At 34.9% G+C, this 24,132-nt stretch overlaps 2 protein-coding genes across 5 annotated transcripts in view; one reads left to right on the top strand and one right to left on the bottom strand.

Moving 5' to 3' along the window:
* LOC139982981 (neuronal acetylcholine receptor subunit alpha-9-II-like) overlaps positions 1-24,132 on the top strand; it is a 209,595-nt gene that overhangs the window by 56,544 nt on the left and 128,919 nt on the right. The gene's annotated exons all lie outside the window — the stretch shown is intronic.
* Positions 1-24,132, bottom strand: part of LOC139982972 (uncharacterized) — a 79,923-nt gene that overhangs the window by 2,513 nt on the left and 53,278 nt on the right. The window contains exons 17-34 of the mRNA XM_071996228.1: positions 22,768-22,839; positions 22,324-22,395; positions 21,282-21,353; positions 20,563-20,634; positions 19,236-19,307; positions 18,860-18,928; positions 13,535-13,606; positions 12,255-12,326; positions 10,841-10,912; positions 9,174-9,245; positions 6,191-6,343; positions 6,017-6,082; positions 5,443-5,508; positions 4,928-4,999; positions 4,447-4,512; positions 3,868-4,046; positions 1,054-2,624; positions 652-775 (exon numbers count right to left, since the gene is read on the bottom strand). Of these exons, the coding sequence (XP_071852329.1) occupies positions 652-775; positions 1,054-2,624; positions 3,868-4,046; positions 4,447-4,512; positions 4,928-4,999; positions 5,443-5,508; positions 6,017-6,082; positions 6,191-6,343; positions 9,174-9,245; positions 10,841-10,912; positions 12,255-12,326; positions 13,535-13,606; positions 18,860-18,928; positions 19,236-19,307; positions 20,563-20,634; positions 21,282-21,353; positions 22,324-22,395; positions 22,768-22,839 (3,014 nt within the window). The remainder of the gene's footprint in view (positions 1-651; positions 776-1,053; positions 2,625-3,867; positions 4,047-4,446; positions 4,513-4,927; positions 5,000-5,442; positions 5,509-6,016; positions 6,083-6,190; positions 6,344-9,173; positions 9,246-10,840; positions 10,913-12,254; positions 12,327-13,534; positions 13,607-18,859; positions 18,929-19,235; positions 19,308-20,562; positions 20,635-21,281; positions 21,354-22,323; positions 22,396-22,767; positions 22,840-24,132) is intronic.

Raw genomic sequence — 24,132 nt, 5'->3', positions numbered from 1 at the left:
AAGTGAGCGTACAAGTAGCACTAAAGCTCAATTTAAGTTTATTTCATTAACTGTTTCGACTTTCGGATGTGAGGCCATAACGACTGGAGAGGCCCTAAGTGTTTTTATTCCGGAATCAGAAGACTATTTTAATGGAACGATAAATATATTTGTTTTCAAAATTAAACTAAAGATTCTAAGCAATTTACCCATATCTCCAGTACAAAACGTTAAGGTTGCGTTAAAATGTTCAGTTCTAAAACCAATTGTCGCTGCAATTGATATTTTGTTACAAATATTGAAACTAACATTTTTAATTAAGTGATAAAATTAACAAATCTGACGCAAGCGTAACTCATCATTTTTGCAACAATCTGATAAATTTACGAGATAATTTATAAAAAAAGGATCAATTTAAAGTTTTGTTGCAAATTGTTAAGTTGATATCATTTGATATATTGAGAATTTTGGCAGCACATTTAGGGGGAATCTAAGTTTTAAGATTTGAGGAATGTTTCATTTTGTTTCGAGTTGTTGATCTATTAACTCAAAAATGTATCATTTTGTGTAAAATCGCTAACCATATTGACACGAAGTTCTTACCATTTTGATAAAAACTTAATGTTTCAATATTTCCATTTTTCAGTTACAATAGATTAAATTATAACTTACCAAACACAATAGCTATTACTATAAGGTTCAAAAGTATTAAAAACACAGTAATACCATCTTCGGATTCATCGTGATCAATTGCAGCGATAAGAACATTAATCAGGATCGCTGTTAGAGCAAACATCTGGAGAAGAACGAAAGCGAATATGTTTACTGGAATTGTTCAGCATTAGATTAAGAAGGATTTTTAACATTTAAAATTATATGACATATTTATGAATAGCTGAATAATGTAAAAGCAGTAAGTATGTTAAATAATCAATAAACACATTGTTGGATTTCTAATTAACCGGGGACTAACGATTCTAACGTTATCAAGATATTTGTCTTATATGTGACAATTATTTATTTTATGCAGTTATTAATGAAACATACGTATTCAATATATTTCGTAATATTTACCTGAAGTTTTTGTTCAAATGAGCTCTTCATCGGTAAGTATCGTGCATGTAGAATCAAGAACAGAACCGAGATACCGATGGTTAGAAGAACTGTCACTCTGTTTTCCCAGCCAAGCAATGTTATCAAAACGGTTTGTGTGACCTTTCGGATCAGTTCGAGGATTTCCCAAAACCAATATTTGTCTTTGTAATTCTCGCAGAGAATAGTTAGCCATATGGGAGTACTGCGATGGGTGATATCGTCAGTATTAGTGACCGGATTAGTGATATCGTCTCCACGTGATACTGGACTGCTAAGGGTACGCTCATGATATGATAATTCAGATCGCTTTTTCCACAAAAAGAAAAGCAGGCAAAACGGAAAGGCAATCACATACAACACAGTTGCAACGAAAGCCAAGATTTGATACAATTGTAATGTTTTGCATTCAATTGCAAAATCAGATCGAAGGACTTCAACACAGTATTTTCTGTTTTTATCCCAGCAAAATCGTTTGCAAGCACGTGGGTAGAGCTGGAAAATTATGGTACAGATCGGTGGGTAAGTCAGAAACAAGATAACCAACACGTTCGTTAGAAGCTTTGATTTAGTCCCTGGCAAACTAATGCGATAATAACATTTCTTTATTTGGTATATTACAAAAGGTACAACCATGATGACAAGTAGGAATGTCATTGCGATGATAAATTCAAGCTTTGCGTTTATCTTCAGATCTTTCAGAAAACAATTAGGACGAATGAATATTCGCAAGATATTCAGTTCAATGTATGCAACAAATTCACCAATAACGTACAAGTTTCCTGCCCAATTTAACTCATGAAGGGAAGTGAAAAATTCACCAACAACTTGATAGAATCCAAGAACTATTTTGAACCTAGATATGAACATGTCAATAAGAGCTCGCTTTGTACTATAGAGAACCTTGCTTTTCTGTTTTTTGTTTTGCCAAACAAGCAGAACATAAACACATATAACCAGTAGTAAGATGCCAGTGACTTCAAGAATACTGTAAACTAACTCAGGACATTCCAAGCATTGGCCTAGAACAATGTAATAATTACTGATACATTTGGAACACATTAATCCCTCGTAGCCAGTTTCGCATGTGCCTTCGATAACAGTCTTGCTATTTAAGCAGCTTTCGCTTCGCGGACAAGAATGAGCGTTTGGTAAGTCTCCGGAGTATTTCGTTGTTGAAGGATCGAAATTGGCCGATTCTGTCATTAGGTTGGCTACAAAGCTTTTGTACTCAGTGAGATTTGCTCCTGGATATTCCCAGTTCCAAAAGTAACCATTTCTTAATGTCTTGTAGTCCTTTCCATAACAATCGAGAGCATCATTCTCACAAATCTGACACATATTAAAGCGGTCAGTCCTGGCATAACCATCAATACAGAAGCAGGCTCTGAATCCTGCGTGTATAGTTTTGTTCGTGCCTTCTGGACAGACGATGCAATCATCGCTGCTGACTCCTTTACCAAAGGGAACGTATGTTCCCGCATTGCATTTCTTGCATTCTACTTTTTTTGGGATATTTGATACTTTGGCAATATCGTCTTGATAGTAACCTCCTGCGGAAACAAAAAGAAAATCTATATCCAAGCTATTTATGAATCGCTTTTTTGTTCTACTCCTTCGCAGGAACATAATATGGTAGAACAGCGTGGTACATGTCGTGTTATTGAGCAACCTCATAACAGCCAGCTGGCTAAATGTGTGTCTAACATTAGATCGAATTTAATTGGTCGAATGTTTTTTACATACATTATTATTGTGGCAGAAGATATTTTACTGGGATGACCCATTGGTATTTCTTCTAAAATAGAAAACCCATTTTCTTGTGTTCTACCATCTCTTCTGTTCGTAAATAACACACCTGACATATCATTTAACACACCAGATACAGACAGGCAGATTTTCTCCGAAATTCTGTCATTATGAGTAGAATGTACTACAGTCTTGGGTAGAATATGGTAAGGACGGATTGTGGCAACGTCTTCACTAGACATTTGTTCATTATGAAGCTTCTGTTTTTCTTTTTAATAACCTTTTTTTCAATTTCAAATATGTCGTACTGCACGGCTGATATGAGTTCAGCTTTTACCACTATTGACTGGGAAAATTTCGTATAAAGTGGTTTGCGACACTGACTTTGTATTAAAAAAAGGTAAAATAAAATTCTTAATCGTTCTTTTGTTTATAGTGTGGTAACAGCGTCCATGGCCTTAACTGTCAAGTTGTCGTTAAGAAAGTTACGGCGTTGTCGGGAAATTTGAGACTCTCCGATCGGAAAACCATACTTTTTTTGGTGAGTGCAACGTAGCAGCATTCCCCCTTTACGGACTTAGTTACCATCCCTGAGTAACATTTTAACTGCATCAAACTAGTACATAACGGAGATAATTCAACAAGATGATAACATATTTTGTTATTGCTTTACTTTAATACATAATAAACATGTGTCACCGATTGTCGTAACTCTGATTTTTAAATTGTGTACATCGGCATGTTTAGGTCAAGGCCACAACTAGTTTTACGAATATGAAATCGTTTGCGTTTAAATCTATGCGTATAAATCATGTGAAATGACAGTTTGCAGCGTCATTTCGCGTCACGATATCAGCTTCATGGGAGCACGCAACTTACCAAATAATTATGGATGCGACATTTCGCAATCCTGCTAATGCAGTGAATCTCAATGATAATGTTCATTATTGGTCGCGTACACCGGTCCAATGCCCTGTTGACGTCTGCGTCAACTGAAAACTGAATCACAGCCATATCAATCTTAACAAATAGGATATTGCCTAATACCTGGTGGACATGGTTGACATCCTCCAGTTGTTTTGCCGTAAAATCCTTGCTTACATGGTGAACATATGTGCGATATCACGTCTCCGGAATCGCATTCAAATCCTGATGCCATTAACGAATTTACAACTGTTGAGTCGTGAATACTGAGGTTGAAAGAAAAGTCCCGGCTTAGGCATAAACTTTTGGAAAAAAAAAAGATAATGAATTACAATGTACTTCTTAAATGTTAACTAGTTTACAGTTGGAACTGGGGGCGGTGGGGGTTAATTGGGGTGGGGATGTGGTCATTTTACAGCTGCTATTGGTTGGAGTTATGGATGGCAGACAAGGAGTAAGTTTCAGTTGTGTCCAGATAAGATGCCATCATTTGCAGTCATGTCCATGTTTCTAACACAAGTATTAAACAATTTATTTGTACTAGGCCTTACCCTGTTTACATCAATAACTCACTCAATTAAATACCACCTAGCAACGTTGAAATCCTTTAAATCGGACCAAACGTATCGCACAGGGCATGTTTCAGGGGATGAATCAGTCACACAATTAGCTTTATTTATTAGTAAACATTCTTAACCTTACACTTTTGTTTGAAATCCTTCAAACTTTGGGAGCTCAATGGATTGAATTTTGTCGCAGGCAACGTACCTTTAAAAAAAAAGTACAGATTATTAGACTTTAGGAATTCTGCACGTCGAAATTATGCATCGCCGTCAAAGATATTGTGAACAATACCGCATAGCAAAGCCATTCATTTAAACAATTATGTTAATCACTGCAAATTCATTATATTTGCTTATTTTAAACTTGTTATAAATTATTGTTAAAAGAACGATTCATGACATACGGATGGCAAATATCCAGAGGTGGAAATATTATGCACATTTTGGGAAATTTATAAAAGTGAAATGCTGACTGTAGAAATGAGAGAAAGTTTATTTTGTTTATTATTTCGTAAAATTTAATCAAACTTGTAAAAATAGCTGGTAATGATGCGACTTGAAACGCTTTCGACTCGTTAGAACTGTGCAGTTCAATAGATGAAGTTTAGTAAATATCTTACAGCGTAAGGTTTCCGCTGTGGTTTGACACAAATTCCAAATCCAGGTTAGGAATGGTATTGCCATACAAATGACTGTAGCGCAAGAGAAAAACAAATGAAAAAATATAAGGTGTAAATACTTCCTGTGTATAAACATGACTATATCTAACTTTCATCTCTCTGTTGTATTTATTCCAGTTGTCTATGTCTGAGTGAAATATGTATTTTTTTTCTGACATTGGTCACATATGCAGAATATGGGGTAGATGGAGAGTGCTTAAGCTCATACCGTATTGCACTAACAGGACGCAACATAGTTTAATTTGCCTGCAGTTAATAAAAATGATTGTTCCTACACAACAATGTGTCATGCATCAAACACAGTGGAGAGATTTCAATATTTGTATTTTATTATTAATCCTCATCTTGATTTAATGGTCACACAATCCACTGACGTTGATCGATCAATAATAACGAGTAACAACGTTAGAGTACAAATGAGAATGAAAATTTCATTTTAATGTTTCTTTACTTACAGTTCTTTCAATACTTGTCCAAAAGTATTTGCTTGTAATTCAGAAATTTCGTTGTTGAATAAATACCTTAAATAACAAACCAAGAAGTTCTTGATATGTAAATATAAGTACATGCAAAATGAAAACAAAATGGAAAGTAGTATTTGTCTTAGCTGTTTCCTTTTTCGCAAAATATTCAATACAATGCTATATCTCTGAAAGGAAAGCTCCATAATTAGATCGTGCATGCCTAAATGTTAATGTTTGTCTACTGTTTTAAACTTAATAACTCAAACAAAACGTGTTATTTTAACTTTCTAAAAGCAGCAGAGCACTATTGGAATACACAATGAATACCTCTTGTCCAAATGCGACCAATGTGTTATGTGTTGTGAACATATTTGTTGTGGTCTAAATGAAAAGTTGTTCATTTTATGTTGTATATAGACACTGCCATACTTCCAGAAATTGTGGGAACCGAAGAACCTTGCAGTTATGATGAAAAAAATAAAAAATATATATATTAAACAAATATAATAAAGGATAATCATAGCTTCTCCCCCGAAATTAAAAAAAAACATTTTGCATAACTTACAATATTTGAGGTCCAGCAATGAAAGCAAATGGTTCGATCGTGTGGATCTTGTTATCAAAGATTAACCTATTTTGAGACACAAAAAGACGAAGGAACATAATGTAGTGTCGAAAACATTTAATATTATGTGATCTTCGTACCGAAAAATATATCATTACAGAGTGTTATACTTACAAACTTTCTAAATTATAGAGTCCTCTGAAAACCTCTTCCGTGATGTAGGTAATGTTGTTCTTGTTTAGGTATACATTACGGATGTTCAAATGACCACCCTCCGACGGCAGAAGGATTCTTGGAAGATGTTCGATTCTATTTCCATGGAGATATCTAGAAAAATAATAGATCCTTAGCAATAATTGATTGGATGAAACTGGGAATTGAACTCATTGCCATTCAGCGAACTCGAATATTGCAACAAATCAACCATTTGGATTTAATTGGGTTTTGGGAGGTTTGAAGAGTATAAGAGACGCAGCTAAAAGTACAGACCACAATTTTCATTGTATACGCTATACATCCTGCACAACATACGCTACGTAGCTAGTTTATTGTATTTATTCATTTTACAAAATTTCTATAGCGCCTTATCCAATCAGAAATTGCTCTAAGGCGCTTTACAGTAAAATACATACAAATATGATGTAAAAATATATGAATCGATAATTTAAAGTATAAAAAGGGTATACAATCTGACAATAAATTGTATGAAAACTGCAAATGGAAAATCGAGAATTATACAAACAAAATCTTAAAATTTTAAATATATATAAATGTGAAAATTTTAAAAGCGCTATAAATGCAAAATAGAAAATGCGTTGTAATAATGTGATAGTATAAATAGTAATGAAAGCACGGTTAATGGAGTGAAGATCTAAATAGAAAGGTTTTGACTAGTTTTTTTAATTCATCTATATTTTTGGCACACTAAGCTTCCTCCGTTAAACTGTTCCATAATGTCGCAGATGAGTAATCGAAACGCTTGTTACCGTATGTAGAAGTTTAATGACAGGTTTGGTAAGTAAGGACTTGAATTCTGAGCGTAGAGATCGAGTAGGCTTGTATTTATGAATTAATTCAGAGAGGTAGATAGGGGCTAAACCACTAAGTGACTTATATGTTTATAACAGAATCTTATAACTGAACCTGCAATGAATAGGCAACCAAAGTAAGACACGTAATACAGGTGTAATATGCTCATGTCTACGAATGCGACTAACAAGCCGTGCCGCGCGATTCTAAACTCGCTGAAATGCTGAATGCGATCGGTCAGCTTGAGGCAGGCCATATAGCAGGGCATTGCAGTAATCCGGTTTCGATGTCACAAGGGCATGGATTAAAGTCGTAATTACACGCATCATCTGAGATATACCTTCTAATTTTGCCAATATTTCGGATCTGCCAATAACAGGACTTACAGATAGAGTCAACTTGATTATCCATGGTAAGATTGTGATCAAGATATACACCTAAATTCTTTACTTTGGGAACTGAACATATGGTGTTAGGTCCCATATTTATATACAAATCTTGAATAGCAAACCCTGAAATTTTGGTGAAAATACAATGAACTCAGTTTTGCCCTGATTAAGTTTCAAACAATTAACCCGCATCCACCTGACAATATCTGAAAGTCATGCTTGGAGCTTTAATGATACATCATTCCAGGACTCAAGGGCACCAAATTCAAATACAATTGCGTATCATCAGCATAACAGTGATGGTTAATGTTATGGCGCTGAATTATTTCTCCAACTGGACGGGTAAACATACAATATATCAAAGGACGAAGTACAGATCACTGTGGCACCCCAAACCTTAGCTGTTTCTCATCAGATATAACATTATCAATTTGTTTACATTGCACTCTGTCCCTAAAATATGACTTAAAACATTTTAATGAGTTTGACGCAATTCCAAAAGTATGTTGGAGACGATTAAATAATCTCATGATCAATAAGATCGAAGGCTGCCGATAGGTCCAAAATGACCATCATTGTTTGGGACCTCTTGTCAAGAGCTGCAGCAATATCGTTATGTACTCTTAGTAAAGCTGACTCAGTTGAATAGTACTGGCGATATGCAGATTGGAGATTATCATGCAAAGAATTGGCATGTAAGTGATGTTGAAGGCGTATTGCAACAACTTTTTCTACGCGTTTGGATATAAAAGGTAAATTTGATACAGGTCGGTAGTTTTTAAACACTTCTTTATTCATACCAGGCTTTTTGAGCAGTGGCTTAATAATAGAACGCTTAAAACAAGACGGCACCTTTGATTCAATGAGTGAATTGTTTATGATTTCGGTTATAATTGACAGCAGTGCATCGACACATTGCTTCAATAGCCAGGTAGGTAAAGGATCCAAGCTGCAGGACTTTGCTGGGGGCTTGTAATTAGCTTCCGTACCTCTTCTTCGGTGGCAGGAGAGAAAAATTCTAGAGGACAACCACCAAAAATACTATCGTCTGCCATTATGTCCACACTGGGCGTGGCATCACAAGTATCATATTCCTCACGAATAGCTGCTACCTTGTTTATAAAGAAATCACTAAACTGATTAGCAAGACTTTCAACACATGTGTTTGATGGCAAGTTGGAATATTTGGTACACCCATTAAGTCTTAAGCTAGACTGTAAAGTCGTCTTTGATCACTGCCACATTCCGCAATTTTGTTGCAATAATAGTTCCGTTTTTCTTGAACTAGAAGTTTATTAACAACTTTACATTGGTTTCTATATGTTTGCCATTGTACATTAAGACGAGTCCTCCTTCAGTTTCTTTCAGCCTTTCTTCGTCCATGTTTTGCATCTCTGAGTGTGTCTGTGTACCATGGGGTATCGGGTCGTAAAGTAATTTTCTTGGTACATTCTGGTGCATGGCGATCAACTAATTTATTCAAATGATTAATGTAGGCAGCCACTAGCTAAGACACAGTTTACAGCGTACATGCGTTTTGCATATTTAATATACTACTCTACACAGCTAAGAGACAGCTAATGACAACTCACAACTTCATATAATACCAACAGCGCCATCTCTCTTCCACAATTCTTAAGCTGTCAGCATCATACGCTACGCAAAATGTGTCATAGACAATACTATGTATAGGTTATCGATCCCCGGTTAACTTATTAAAAGTACAATTGAACACTTACAACGTATTCAGTGCAAAGAGATCAGCAAATATCTGATCTGGCAAATCCGTCAAATAATTAAAAGACAAGTCCCTGAAAGACAGAAGAATAATTGATGTGTAAGAATGTGTAAAATAACTAGCCATACGATACTTCTTTTCTTATTTAATTACATATTATTTCGAATTAAATTGATGAAATATGAAAGTTTAGGACGCACTTAAACATTCATTACACTACACCCGTACAAATTAAGCCGAAGAAAGATTACCAGTAGCGATATAAATATCACGCAAAAGTTATACGAACATGTCTCTAATTGTCAGTTCTGCGAAGTCCAACTATTTTCCATTCTTAAGAATTTCCCCTATATTGAAATACTATCAGTAGGTTTAAAATAGCTTCATAGCCATTTCAGTGAATTTACGCACGTGGGTTTATCTGCATGTTTTAGTGCATGTACTGGTCCTTGTGGTTAATTAACTAAGATTCGGAAACCGTTGTCAATGATTTGTCAATTAATCATGTATTAAGTAAAGAAAGTCAATGTTAATTGATGAGACTGCTGTTTTGCAATATTTCGATACAAAATGTAAAAAAAGAAATACATTACATTTGGAAAAACAATAATTTAGTTTATAATATAGAAAGCTCAAACCCCAATCCCGTAGACTATTAGATAATAAATCGTCACAACTTAAGTTGGAATACTGCATAGCTTACTAAATTTTTAATAATGGAGGTGAATCCATGGCCATTCAGGGTATCACCCAATAGTCCTTACTTGGAAATTGATATATGACATCTTGATAGATATCTAATGTCATAAAGTGATATAGATTACCATATACCACTTTAAGTTTTTATCAAACAAATGCAAGGTTAGTAACCACTTTGTACTCTTGACCTTTCGTTTTGGTTCCCACGGCCGTATATATAAAGAAATTCATAAGAAATTGTTTGACCTGCTCTTTCAGACGTCTGGTTTTGGCCCCGTAAATTGAGACAAAGAAAAATATAAGAAAATATTTGAAGCACGTGTTGTTTTCTTACTAATTCATGATTGGTTCATTTAGCGATATATTTGATGAACATTAATGATGTAGGTACATTTTTTACCAATCAGTGTTCAGATGCCTTATCACGTGTTAGCACCAGCTTTCAACTTGCCGGCCATTTTTTTAGAGGAAGGTGACTCTGGAAAAGTTAGTCGAATCAGAAAGTACTCATGATTATTGTTGAAGCCGTCTAATTTATCAAATTGTTTATAATCAGTATCTTGAAGTGATATGATATCACTCTAATTGGACATTAATTAAGAGACGTAAAAATAAATCATCTTAAGATCACGGAACCTTTTTAATCATTTATTTGTCTGAGTGGAGCTTCTTGGAGCTAGGCTTCTTAACCGAGCTACAAGGCGCTTTTATAGTGACACAGTCACATGACACTAATTTGAGTAATTTGAGCAGTTATATTACGAATTGTCTTTAAATACATTATATTGCCGCATTTTGTAGTCATTATTGTGCATTTGTCTTTTATAACAATCACTGATGTATAACTAGAGCAGGGTTAGATAAATTTGAAAGAAATGATAAAGAACAGTATGTGTACTTTTAATCTATGATTAGATGAAAGTAGCGATACCTTTCCATTTTCCTTCTATAGAATGAAAGTATACTTACAATATAGTTAATTTGGAGAGGTTAGCAAACAAATTCTCAGGCAGATGTTGGAGCCTGTTTTGATAGAAAGTTCTGTGGAGAAGATATGTTTACAGAAAATAAACCAGGCGCGTAGCCATGGGGGGTGTTTTGGGTGTTCAAACACCCCCCATGGCCCAAGTGCCCGCAAAAAAATGTATGCAGAAACGCCAGTGACTTGGAGAGATACGCACATGTCATTCTAACTGACTTGGCGTTGGCGAAGAAGCCGAGAAGATTGGACTGTAACAATTTCTCTATCGTCACGACTCACGTTACAGTGTATGCCCAACTTATGCAAACTCTAAATTATCGTACTAATGGGATTTTAGCTTTACTTTTAGTGAGACTTTAAGAGAACCGTGATACCAAATATGCCAAAATCAATGATGTGAGAGTACCGTTAACTCTTTGGGTTCCCAGTTTGTTTGTCAACAGACTTCTACAGTCCAAACAAAGGGGAACTCTTTAGGTCCGCAATTCACTTGATCTTTTTATCTCTGATTCCCCAAATTATCCTTCTTACAGTTCAAACTTTTGAGTTGAAGTTGAACCTAGTTGCTTGTAAATTATACATATTGAGAAAGGTATCTCTTTAAGTTCGCATTTTCCTTGCAACAATAATTGAGTCTATATATGATTACATTTTTCTGATGTGAATAAAATTATTACACAAAATAATTATTAATATTCTTGTGCATGATTTGAGCTCAAACATTGCACCATTTTGCATCTAGGCCTTAAAATTCCATTTGTTTGCCAAACCCTCCCCCATGTCAGTCTCCAGCAAAACACCCCCCCCCCCCCGCCATGAACAAATCCTGGCTACGCGCCTGAAATAAACAGGCTATATTAGGAGGTGACATGTAGTAGCTTTCGAGATGTAATACCAGCCACAACTTACAGGATGGAGATGAGGGGGAAATTCATTTCTACTAGTGAAGAAACAGTTTTCAAAATATTTCAAGTAGTAAAAAACCTGATACACATTAGATGCTATTTGGATTAAAATAACTCGCAGAGACATAAAGGTACATCTTTTATTCGCTTATAGTCAATGTAATGAAAATTAAAGTTCACATTGAGTAAAATCGAGAATCCCCAACTCAAAAAGGATTATGATTAACCAGCTTATAGATTGCCAAAACGTAAGTGTAACTTTTGAAATGAAAAAATTACATAAAGCAAAATTGGAGTCCACCTTGTACGTGTTACAAAAGAACACAGTGTTTTTTAAACTCCAAGCTTGGGAACTGGATTTGTCAAACTACAGCTAAACATTTATTTATTCTGATCAGGTTAAAATAGTTGCAACTTAACATAGATGTCAATAGTCCTGCATAATGACCTTTTAACATAACAAAAGAAAAAAATCATAACGTATTGGTAAACTTACAGTTGGTGTAAAGAAATTAGGTCCCATAATATTTTCTCCGGAAGAGTCGTTAAGTTGTTTTTGTCCAGAAACCTGACAGAAAGATTACCCCAAAAACAAACAGTACTCAGACGAAACATAAAATGATGTTTGAAAGTAATATTGATTACAACATCGTCTTTAAATAGATGGTAATATATCAAAACATAACATATTATAGCAAACATATACATTTTCTCCAAGTGCATTTCAATTATCGTTTATTCCTCCTATGATGGGATTTTTTTTATTAGTTATTATAATTTGTGAAACTCGTTGATATTTTTCATCAAGAAATACCTCCGCTTTTCTGATATATATATATATATAAAACTAATGCAGCATTTCTATAACAAAGGATACATGCATGAACTATAGATATTCAGTAGAAATATTCTGTTTAAATCTAGTAAAAACTTAACACTATTACACACATTTACCTCTTTAACTATATCATTATTAGATTTTTTTCTAATGCATTATTAGCTTAATTCGGTTATGTAGTCCTTGTAACTTCAATGTAATAACGTTCTAGGCCCTCGATTACGTAGGCCAGTATTGACCAAACTAATTGGATTTGAGCAATTGCAGTTTATAAAAGTAAACGTCTTAATTATAGTATCATATTCGAAAATTTTGGAAGTTCAAGAGTTTAAGGAAAACTTACAATATATAATTTCAGTCTGTGGCTTTATATTGTCGAACCTTTTCTTTTGCAAAGGACCTGTTACAAGCTTATCGCACCTAGTTACACTAGTACTTACAGTTCAAGAGAAATATGTTTTACTAAAAATAAGGTTAGTTCCAAGATAAAAGGAAGCATGTTGTTTTCATTTATAATAACAGTTTATTATCACAGTAGAACTTCAATTGACCGGTAAGATTGACTTTTCAAAGTTTGTTCATTGTTTCATATACTACAGTAGTGTTGAATGAAGCAATGGTTGTCCGATGATGTAATAGAGAGAGAGAGATGCATATACGTCTAGATAATTGGAAAAGGGTATCAACAATTTATTTTGAGGAAACAAATTATGCAAGCCTATGAGAAACTACATAGCACATATGTTTTGCGAGATATGAAGGAATCAATTACGTAAACAATTTCTTGCTATGTAAAGTAATATAACGTAAGACATAATATGAAATATTGTGTAACTTAAAACTCAAAACAAAAAGACTATACTCAAAATCATATACAATTTTCTTTTTCATAGTATTATGAATTTCAATCTTCGTTAGCTTGGAACTGTGCAACTTACAACCATTTTAATCCAACTAGGTTACGAAATATCTGTTCCGGGAGAGCTGTCATATTGTTTTGATTATTTAATCTACAAAAACAAAAGAACAATGCAGATAATTAAACAGTTGGATTCCTCAAAAGTTGACATCCATTTATAGTTGGCCTAATTTTGATTACATCGCAAGTCCAGTTACACGTCAATATACTATAAATTCCAATGTTCGACAAGGCATATTTTGTTAAGTGATGTCTGGCAGGTAGACTCATCGGCTAGTTCCAGCGTTGCAATGCTGAGACGTGAGTAAAAACTACAGGTCAGTATCTTGATTGAACAGCAGCAAGTGAATGATGTGGTAAAGCAGGCACTTTGACACACATAATATTTTTACATGACAGTAAAATCATGAAACAGGAGTATGCAATATTGTTGAATGACCTGGTTCTATAAAACCAACAAAACTAATATGGTACCATCAGGGAATCACCTGACCTCATATTAGCTACTACCATGTGTAATAATAACCCCGTAATAAAGCATAATATATATATATATATATATATATATATATATATATATATATATATATATATATATATATATATATATATATATATATACATACATATACATATATATATATATATATACATATATATATATATATATATATATATATATATATATATATATATATATATATATATATACGCCAAGTTCCCGAAACGGGCAACATACCAAATAATGAATATGAGAACACTATATAATAAACAAAAAACATAATTACAACATAAATTAGATTAGGTTTAATTGGTGACATCTCTGTCTCTTCTTGATATTTTCCTCTCTCCTGCACTGATCCATCTTGACAGCAGTGCCAAAGGTCTTCCGACGCCAGCTTGGTTTGTCGTTGACCACTTCGTTCCATGTGTGAAGGACAACACCTTTTTTTCAATAAAACCTTCAATGTGTCTTTATATCGGAGAAGTGGTCGACCGACCCTATGCTTACCGATACCAAGTTCTCCATAAATAAGTTGTTTGACAGTGCGGTCGTCTGGCATGAGAGCGAAGTGACCTAACTACCGAAAACGGTTGCAAGTAAGGACAGCTTCGATGTCCTCAGATGTAGCCAGATCCAACACTTCATCATTAGTGACAAAATCATCCCACTTGATCTTCAATATAGATCTCAGATGCCGTTGTTTAATTGTTCTCAACTGCCCGATGTTGTGGTGGTACAGAGTTCATGACTCACTGCCATACAGTAATATTGGTATGACACACTGATTGTAGACCATTAGTTTAGTCTCTGTTGTCAGGTCTCTGCAGTTGAAGACTCTGTCACGTAGCCTTCCAACGGCACATGATGCAGCTTTTATCCGCGTGAGAATTTCCTCGTCCAACATGCAGTTACTTCAGACATAACTACCCAGGTACTTGGAGTGATCAATTCTGGTCAGCTTCTGTTCAGAAACCTAGAAGTCAGCTTGTTCGTCAGTGCTCATGGTTTCAGTCTTATTGATGTTTATGTGGAGGCCCATTTTTGCGGAAAATTGTTGTAAGCAGACAGCGGGTGCTGAAGACCCGAAGCAGAGCTACTGAAAATTGCTATGTCATCTGCATATTGTGCCTCTCTGATATAGGCTGTAGTGATGTTTGTGCTGGCTCTCAAACATCTAAGGTGAAATAAATCTCCTTCATACCTGAAGCGAATATTGATGCCGTAGGATGGGTTTGTGTCACGGAATGCCACATATAGCAACACAGCAGCATATAATCCAAAAAAGTGTGGGTGCCAGTTTGCATCCTCGCTTCACTCCGCTGTCTTACTTTATAGGTCTTGGTAACTCTCCATCAACTATTAGCCTCGCCTTCATGTCCAAATAAAGCTTCTTGATCATCCGAAAGAATTTGAAGGGACAACCAAGTTTTCTTAAGAATGCGAACATGAGCTCCTGGGTAACACAGTCGAAGGCCTTTGTAAAATCGATGAAGGCTATGTGCAGGTTCTGCTGTTGCTCCCTGCTCTTCTCCATGATTTGTCGAAGAGTGAATATACCATCGATTATACTCCTGGTAATTATGTACCCCGATTGTGATTCTGAGTCAATCTTGTCCGCCAACTGCTGGAGACGTTGAAGAATAATGTCAGCGAAAACCTTGCCCACCACACTCAGGAGGGATATAACACGGTAGTTGCCACATTGAATGCGATCACCTTTCTTCAAAAGGATACAGATGTTTGCATTTATCATATCCGGTGGAAGTTCTTCAGTCTTCCAGAACCGATTGAACATGGTGAGTAGAACATCCTTCAAGCTGCTGCCACTATGAACAAGAATCTCGGGTAAGATGCTATCAGGACCAGGGCTCTTAGTGGTACTGGTGTTCTTGAGAGCTTTTACCAGCTCGTCCATGGTGATCGGATTGTCAAAATGGGGGATAACTGATCGTTGCTAAATCCAATCGAGGATGTCCCAATCAACATTGGAGGGTTGGTTCAAGAGCTCATCGAAGTGTTCAACCCATCTCCCCTTGATCTCTTCTGGTGATGAAAGTAGTAGTTTACTGGGTACATGTTCTTCGATCTGGGAGCATACACAGCATTCAAGGTTGCATAGAAGTCCTTATGATTGTTCTGCTTGGCATAGTTCGCAGCTTCCTCTGCCTTAAGTTGAAACCAGTCATTCTTCAGCCTCCGTATCTTCTGTCTGAGAGCGTCTCTATCACCATGTTGCTTCATCTCCTTAAGGAGCCTCTGAATCTCTTCATCCTGATCATCAAACCAGTCTTGACTGTGCCTTCTGTTCATTGAGAATACATGCTTGGCGGCAATTTGAAGGATGTCTTTCAGTTCGTCCCAGGAAATGTCACAGTTTGAGATATTCTCCTCTAAGAGGCTTCCAATTTTGTCCTCCCTTGGGTGTTTAGTCTGGTGAGGGGTTTGTTTCCTTTCTTCACTCTCTTCAGTGTGACACTGCATTTACAGACCAATAGCTTGTGGTCGGTAAAGCAGTCTGCAGTAAGGTTGACCTTAGTGATGTTAATGTAAGGCCTTGCTTCAGAGTTGGCTAGAACGTGATCCAACTGGTACCAGTGCATGGATCGAAGGTGTTCCAAGTATTCTTCAGCTGATTCTTTAACTTGAACATGGTGCCCATGATTGTGAGTTGAAAGCGGGTACAAAACTACAATAACATCAGGCCGTTGGAGTTCATGTTGCCAACACCATGCTTGCCAATGACTGATGACAAGGACTTCCAGTTTTTGCCGACTCTGGCGTTTTCAATACCTTCACTTAGTTTCTCATAGAAAATTTCCTTTCGGCTGGTGTCCGTTGCATAGTAGGGCCATATACGCTAATGAGAGTTAGGTAGGTACCGTTGTGGAGTTGAATTCGAGCTTTCATGATTCTATCAGAAAATGGTGCGGGGTTTATCTGGTACAGCTTGTTGGAGATTGCAAAACTATCCTCGCCTCCACTCGAAAATATAATGTGGCTCTTTTCCTTGACGTTTCCGGATCCAGGACGACAAGCTTCACTTAAGGCATAGATGTCAATGCCTGCTTTTTCGAGTTCTCGGCAGATAATAGCCGTAGCGCGTTTTGGACGGACATAATTTTCACTATTATTAGTGGTACGTACATTCCAAGCTGCTAAATTAAGAAGCTGCCTCTCTTTCTTCGGGCAACTAAAGACTTTGACCCTGTCCTTAAAAGTGGTGAACTGATATGGACTTTGCTGATTTCCCACGACCGCCATATGAGGTGGCGCGTCGGTTACCTCGTACGCAATAGTATTGTGCAAAAAGTCAATTTTAGAACTCATCTCATAAAAAAGTAGGCTGCACTGAAGAATGGCGGCGTTGCCCAGCGCACTGCAACCCCCACTTGGCAAGATGCCCAATACCCGACGGCACAGCAGAGCTTAGACGGCCGTAGAAACATCTTGTTGCACGCAGTAGCGGCTGACTGGCCTCGTATTGCTGAACAATTTACCAAAAATTGTCCACGCCACCTTTGACCTGCTGAGAGCTGGGTTCATCAGCCAACAAAGATATCAACTGTCCTGCTGCCGACAGCCTCATCGTCACCCTGATAAGGGGGTACCTGGTCTTGCCCAAGGACCACCTGGAACTATGCAGAGCAGGGAAGTTCAACAGCCCTGAGGCTCTGGAAGGAAACCACATACAATAATATATACTAGCATGTGTAACTATCACCCCATAATAAAGCATATCATATACTAGCATGTGTAACAATTAGACCATAATAAAGCATATTATATACTGCCCTGTGTAACAATCAGACCATAATAAAGCATATTATATACTAGCATGTGTAACAATCAGACCATAATAAAGCATATTATATACTAGCATGTGTAACAATCAGACCATAATAAAGCATATTATATACTAGCATGTGTAACAATCAGACCGTAATAAAGCATATTATATACTAGCGTGTGTAACAATCAGACCACAATAAAGCATATTATATACTAGCATGTGTAACAATCAATCCATAATAAAGCATATAATATACTAGCAATTATTAACAATCACACCAAAATAAAGCATATTATATACTAGCATGTGTAACAATCAGACCATAATAAAGCATATTATATACTAGCAATTATTAACAATCACACCAAAATAAAGCATATTATATACTAGCATGTGTAACAATCGGACCATAATTAAGCATATTATATACCAGCATGTGTAACAATCAGACCATAATAAAGCATTTTATATACTACCATGTGTAACAATCAGACCATAATAAAGCATATTATATGCTAGCAATTATTAACAATCACACCAAAATAAAGCATTTTATATACTACCATGTGTAACAATCAGACCATAATAAAGCATATTATATACTAGCAATTATTAACAATCACACCAAAATAAAGCATATTATATACTAGCATTTGTAACAATCAGCCCATAATAGGACATATTATATACTACCATGTGTAACAATTAGCCCATAATGAAGCATAGTTTTCTGTACAGACGGTAGGAATTTAGAATCTACCACAATCCTCCCCTCATTGATATTGTGTGCAAATCATTCTTGCAATGTAGGGTATGTGGAACACAGTACGTCTTGTAGCCTAACGGTTTTCAAACATTTCTATTTAGGATAAATCGGAGGTAAGTTACGGTTCCTCTTGTACGGTCTCTGGGTAAATCGTTTAGAATTTAACCCATTATTAATATGATGGTTTGTTTCCTAATATTGAATCTTTCATGTCTTCCTACTGACCATTTGCCATAACCACCTTTATGGACACGAGATTATAAAGCTCAAAAACACTACTTACAAATCACGACACGTGACTTCGGAAAAGGTATTTTCATTAAGCGATGTAAAGTTGTTTTCAGACAGGTCGCTGTAATAATACAATGATGTCGAGTTACAATTAGTTACATTGTAAACAGAACAGCATAATGCTTCGTTTTTATCTTTCTTTTATGTGTTGGCATAGTGCAGAAAACAAATACATGCGTCCTGAATTGTTTTCAGTTACAAATTTAAGGATTTCATCGAGAGCATGAAATATACATTTTAATATTTCCAATTGTAAACTTTAACAATTATCGATACTCCTTTTTAAATAATTTACTGTAAATCACATGGCATCCTTTTGATGAAGATAATAACGATTAATAACAAATTTTAAATAAAAATAAACTTACAGAATGCTAAGACTCGTAAGATTGGAAAATATCTGTTCAGGAAGAGTCGCCAGGCTGTTTTTTTTGTAGGATCTATAGCAATAGTATAATAAAACAACTTGTTTATATAACATGTATGGTTTTCTGTAACGCGCATAATTAACTTAAATTGTTACTCTTTGGTCACTGTCTTGATAGGAATGATTAATTCTCCGAAATATGTACGTATGTACGTATGGTTGAGGTATTCTAATATGCAGAGCACCCTTATAGCTGACATTCTAAATTGCAGATGGGTTTATATTTTTGTTCATGACCATTTAGTATTAGCACAATGTAAGAAGATCCAGAGTTCTAGCAAATGGAATCTTTAAACATATGATGTATTGCCTATAGTCGATGACAGTACCAATACCTGATCAACACATTAGATGATTTTTTACCATTTCTGACACAACTTAACACTCTCTTTTCTCCACGCTCGATTATAAGAACATGTTAAGATAATTGTATATTAGATGACCAGAACAAATGATATTAGAGGACACCAGTGATCGATTTAGACAAACACGCATGTAGGTGCAGCTAACTTGGGAATATCCTGGCTTTACTGACAATGTGCTCATTAATACTAATGATTTTAGAGGTGTATATTGTAAATCATCCAATCACCACTTAGTAAATAAAATTTCATCAAAAACAATCTAGTTCGAGTTATCGATATTCTTACATCCGTTTCAGGTCTAAATATTCACCATTCGAATCAGGAGGGTTTCAATCATCCCCTTTTTTCATTGGGGCTATATCATTTAACTTCGATTATACTCGACATATGATTCAACTTTGATTCAACAGAAAAAAGACAACATATTATTTTCGAAATGTCGATAATTTAAACCCGACGCTAATAGATGTCCAGTCCCATAACAAGTTAATAGTTTGCCGGATAAAAACCCGTCATTCATACCCTCCCTTCTTTACATTTCACCCCCTAGACAAAGCAAATTGAAACCGCCCAGAACCTGTTCATTTGGCTAATAAAGGAGTGACTTTTTAATTTTAATGAAACTAATCTTTAGTAGCACACGTTGCACTTTGTCAGGGGGTGGAGAAGTTGGATTACTCGGAAGATGTTAGGTCGGTTATTTCTTTTACTAGTGTAGCTACTGATAAGCAGTTAATATCAACGTACTTTTCACATCACATTTATGAAAGAAGATAAAGGTGTAACGTCTAAATAACAGCAGAAATCATTCATGTAAAGGACTATCATGTTCTTTGAACTGGTTCTTAATGTAATATTCAATAACACAATTATGTAATGATATCAATAGACGAAAATACTTACAACATAAAAAGGTTCTCGAGATTGGAAAATATATTCACTGAGAGAGACGTTAACTTGTTAGCGGACAGAAACCTGAAAGTATTGTTCAGTCAAACATATTTGAACTCATAACTACTTTAATTCGATAGTAATATTCACTGATCTTGGAAATGGAAAGAAGAATAATCGATGCAGAAATTATTTTTGATTTAGCAAAATAAGGGGTGCTCCCTCCTCCAGTTTCGTGAAGAACCTCCAAAGTGCTATTTTTAATCAGTTAGAACAGTCGCTTTTTGTAATAAAAATTGCAGGCTAACAAATGCAGAAAAGCTGTGATTAGAAAGTATTTTTGTTGAGATATCTGCAAAGAGTAACTCCATAACGTTGCTTGTTCACCGTAAATAATCCGTGATACTTACCTGTTACTACTCCATATTTTAAATGGCAAGAAGAACTAATTAGTTTCAATTAGTACGTTAGTGTAAACAATAAGCGTATACTGTAGCAACGGGCCTTATAACGATCAATACGTAATAAATAAAGGATATGGTATTTTTTATCCAAGCATGAATACTGGGACGATCTATTGCTCGACCATTTATGATGAGAATTAATTTATATCAACATTTCATGTAACTGATAGTAATAACTAGTTGTTAATGGAATTCTATACTTTAGGGGATGATATATAATTATTTCTATTAAACCTTATAACCTTATTAGAATTTAAGTTTACATACAGTTCCCATAAATGCATTTGACTAGCAAATATATTTTCGGGAAGGCCTTTTAGGTTGTTGCTCTCCAGGTGTCTGTAATAAATATAGAAATAACATCGCAAATAAATAGCCAAATGAGTGTTTTATTTGGAGGAAGAAAAAGCAACGTTTAGTACTTGCATTACGCATGTTAATCAATTGAAAAACATTTAGTATGTTAACAGATAACTATGTAAACCATTCATATGATATGGTCTGAAATAATGTAACCGGATAGTCATAAGTAGCGTTCGTTTTGAAACAACTAAAAATGGGTAAATAATCCATCCAACTTTCATACATTCTCACAATAACAGCATAATATAATGTTCACAAAAATGCGCAAAGCATGCAAATGAAACATGTGTCGACGTTGAATCAGAAAACATATTTTTTTTTCAATTAATATAATGTCTACCGTGATTTACATGCAGATACACAATCCTTTTAACAGAATATTCGGTAGGTTATTCAAAGGCGTGTTTTCAACCTGACATTTATTAGGTGATAATCTATCTGAACAATGACGAATAGCATACTACTCAAAACTATTTGATAAAGTTAAGGTTTCAAACCCACTTGAGTGATAACCAATCACAATAATGGTTAAAAACACATCACTAAAAAATATCAAATATAATTCAGTTCCAGTCATGTAAGTGATAAATGTTCACAATAATGACATACCAATACAATGACATATATATATATATATATATATATATATATATATATATATATATATATATATATATATATATTTTTTTTTTTTTTTTTTTTTTTTCTTTTTTTTTCTGTGAGAAATCACTTAAAACTTTTAATTTACAGTAAGTCCACTTTTGTGGAAACACATTACATAGAATTGCAGGTGAAATAATGCAGAGAGGGTGTTCTGTCAACTGTATAAATCGTTTGATTGAAAGTATTTTCAATTAAATATTTTCTTTATCAGTTTCCAATTATCGGAATCGTATTGTAATCTTTGACTTAATAGTATAACAATATAAAAAAAACGAATGCTTACAATATATGAAGATTTACGAGACTGGAGAAGATGTCCGCTGGGAGAGTCGTCAAGTTGTTTGAGTTCAGATCCCTAAACGTAATCACTAAAATATTATTTCAACTCATATTAGCGTGTAAGACTAGCGATAGTCTTCAATAAATAACACAGAGGCGTCAAGATGGTTCAACACTGATTTCCTAAGTAAACAATGTACTCATCTACCAGTATTCTCCATGTGATAGTTATAGTTTCATTGCTTTGAATCACAGTTAGATCCGGAAATTGCATTAAATGACCTAATAATACTAAGTCCTTAACTTAAATTGCGCATGTTTTCTTTCTAAATTGCTACTGCAATTTGTTTCTTCAAACCTGTTCTAGCAATTATTATTACCGATATACTCTCCTGGTTTTCAATAACCTATTTAGGACCTTTCTATTGAACATATAAGAAAAACTTACAACCCCTCAAGATTTGTGAGATTAGAAAAAAGGTTCACTGGGAGAGACGTCAGGACGTTTCTTTCAAGGTACCTGAAAGTGTAATAATCAGTGAGAAAAGAAAAAGAAATGATGAAATTTTATCTGTGAAGGGAAAAAATTATCATATCAAACTCTATCCAGATACTTGAACATTTGTCTACAAAATGAAAAGATGAATTCTCAATGCAGTGTCGTTTACTTTTCGTGCAGCAACATATTTATCATATTGTTACAACGATGTAATGAAATTAAGTTCAAAAATATATGTTCAGGAAGAGCGGTCAAGTTGTTGCGTCGCAGTAGTCTGGAAACAATGATAGTGGGGATCTTCCCTTAGGGCAAAAATAAATGTGACAATTTTTTTGTTAATTTACTTGAGTTGATATTACAGTTGTGTGTTTATATTTGCTTAACGCCATGTGATGTCATGACGAGGAACACGTCCCAGAAACCATCAATATACAATCACATATATATTGCTCTGATGATCTTCCAGGGCAATTTTACAGATCTTTGTCTTCTGAAAAGGCCAAATCAACGAAGCAGTTGTGTTTACTACCGGCGTTGGGACATGAAGACATTTACTGACAAGATGACATGACTCCATTCTCTTTACCATTTATTGCAGTTACAGGACCTTCCATGTGTTCTTTTGTTTGACAAGGAAGTGGAAGAAGTATGCAACTTATGGTCACAAGAATAAGCGTACTCCTCTTAACTAGGTTTGTAGCAAAACAAAAATTTAAAAATTTAACAACGTAATGAAATAACATTCTGGTAAAAATGTTACATCGATAGCCTTCTTCATTATGGTTGACCTTTTATCATTGATCAATTCGAGTCAATTTTGTCTAAGTTTGTTGCTTTGAAACTAACTTCAATTCTTGTTTGATTTAAATAAGAGAGAATGAAATACTAGTTTAAACAGTTTAATGTTGCTCTTTTCTTACAGAAATACAAAGAGTTTTAATAATTAAAACACTTATCATCTTTTCGATGGACACGCGACATCAATATTATTAAGTACGAAACTTAAATAAACAAGAACAAAGACTAGAACAGACAGTTTAAGAGTTTACATGCATATACGCAATCCGTTCAACAGAATAGTAAGTAGGTTACTCAAAGAAGTGTTTTTAACTTGACATTTACTAGGTGATAAACTATCAGAACAATGACGGACAGCATACTACTCAAAACTATTTGATAGAATTAAGGCTTTGAACCCACTTGAGTGATAACCAATCACAATAATGGTTAAAAACACATCACTAAAAAATATCAAATATAATTCAGTTCCAGTCATGTAAGTGATAAATATTCACAATAATGACATACCAATAC

This window comes from Apostichopus japonicus, chromosome 16 (genome assembly GCF_037975245.1).
Source record: "Apostichopus japonicus isolate 1M-3 chromosome 16, ASM3797524v1, whole genome shotgun sequence".
NCBI lineage: Eukaryota > Metazoa > Echinodermata > Holothuroidea > Aspidochirotida > Stichopodidae > Apostichopus > Apostichopus japonicus.
The sequence above is the reverse complement of the archived record's forward strand: the minus strand, read 5'-3'. Positions and strand labels throughout refer to the sequence as shown.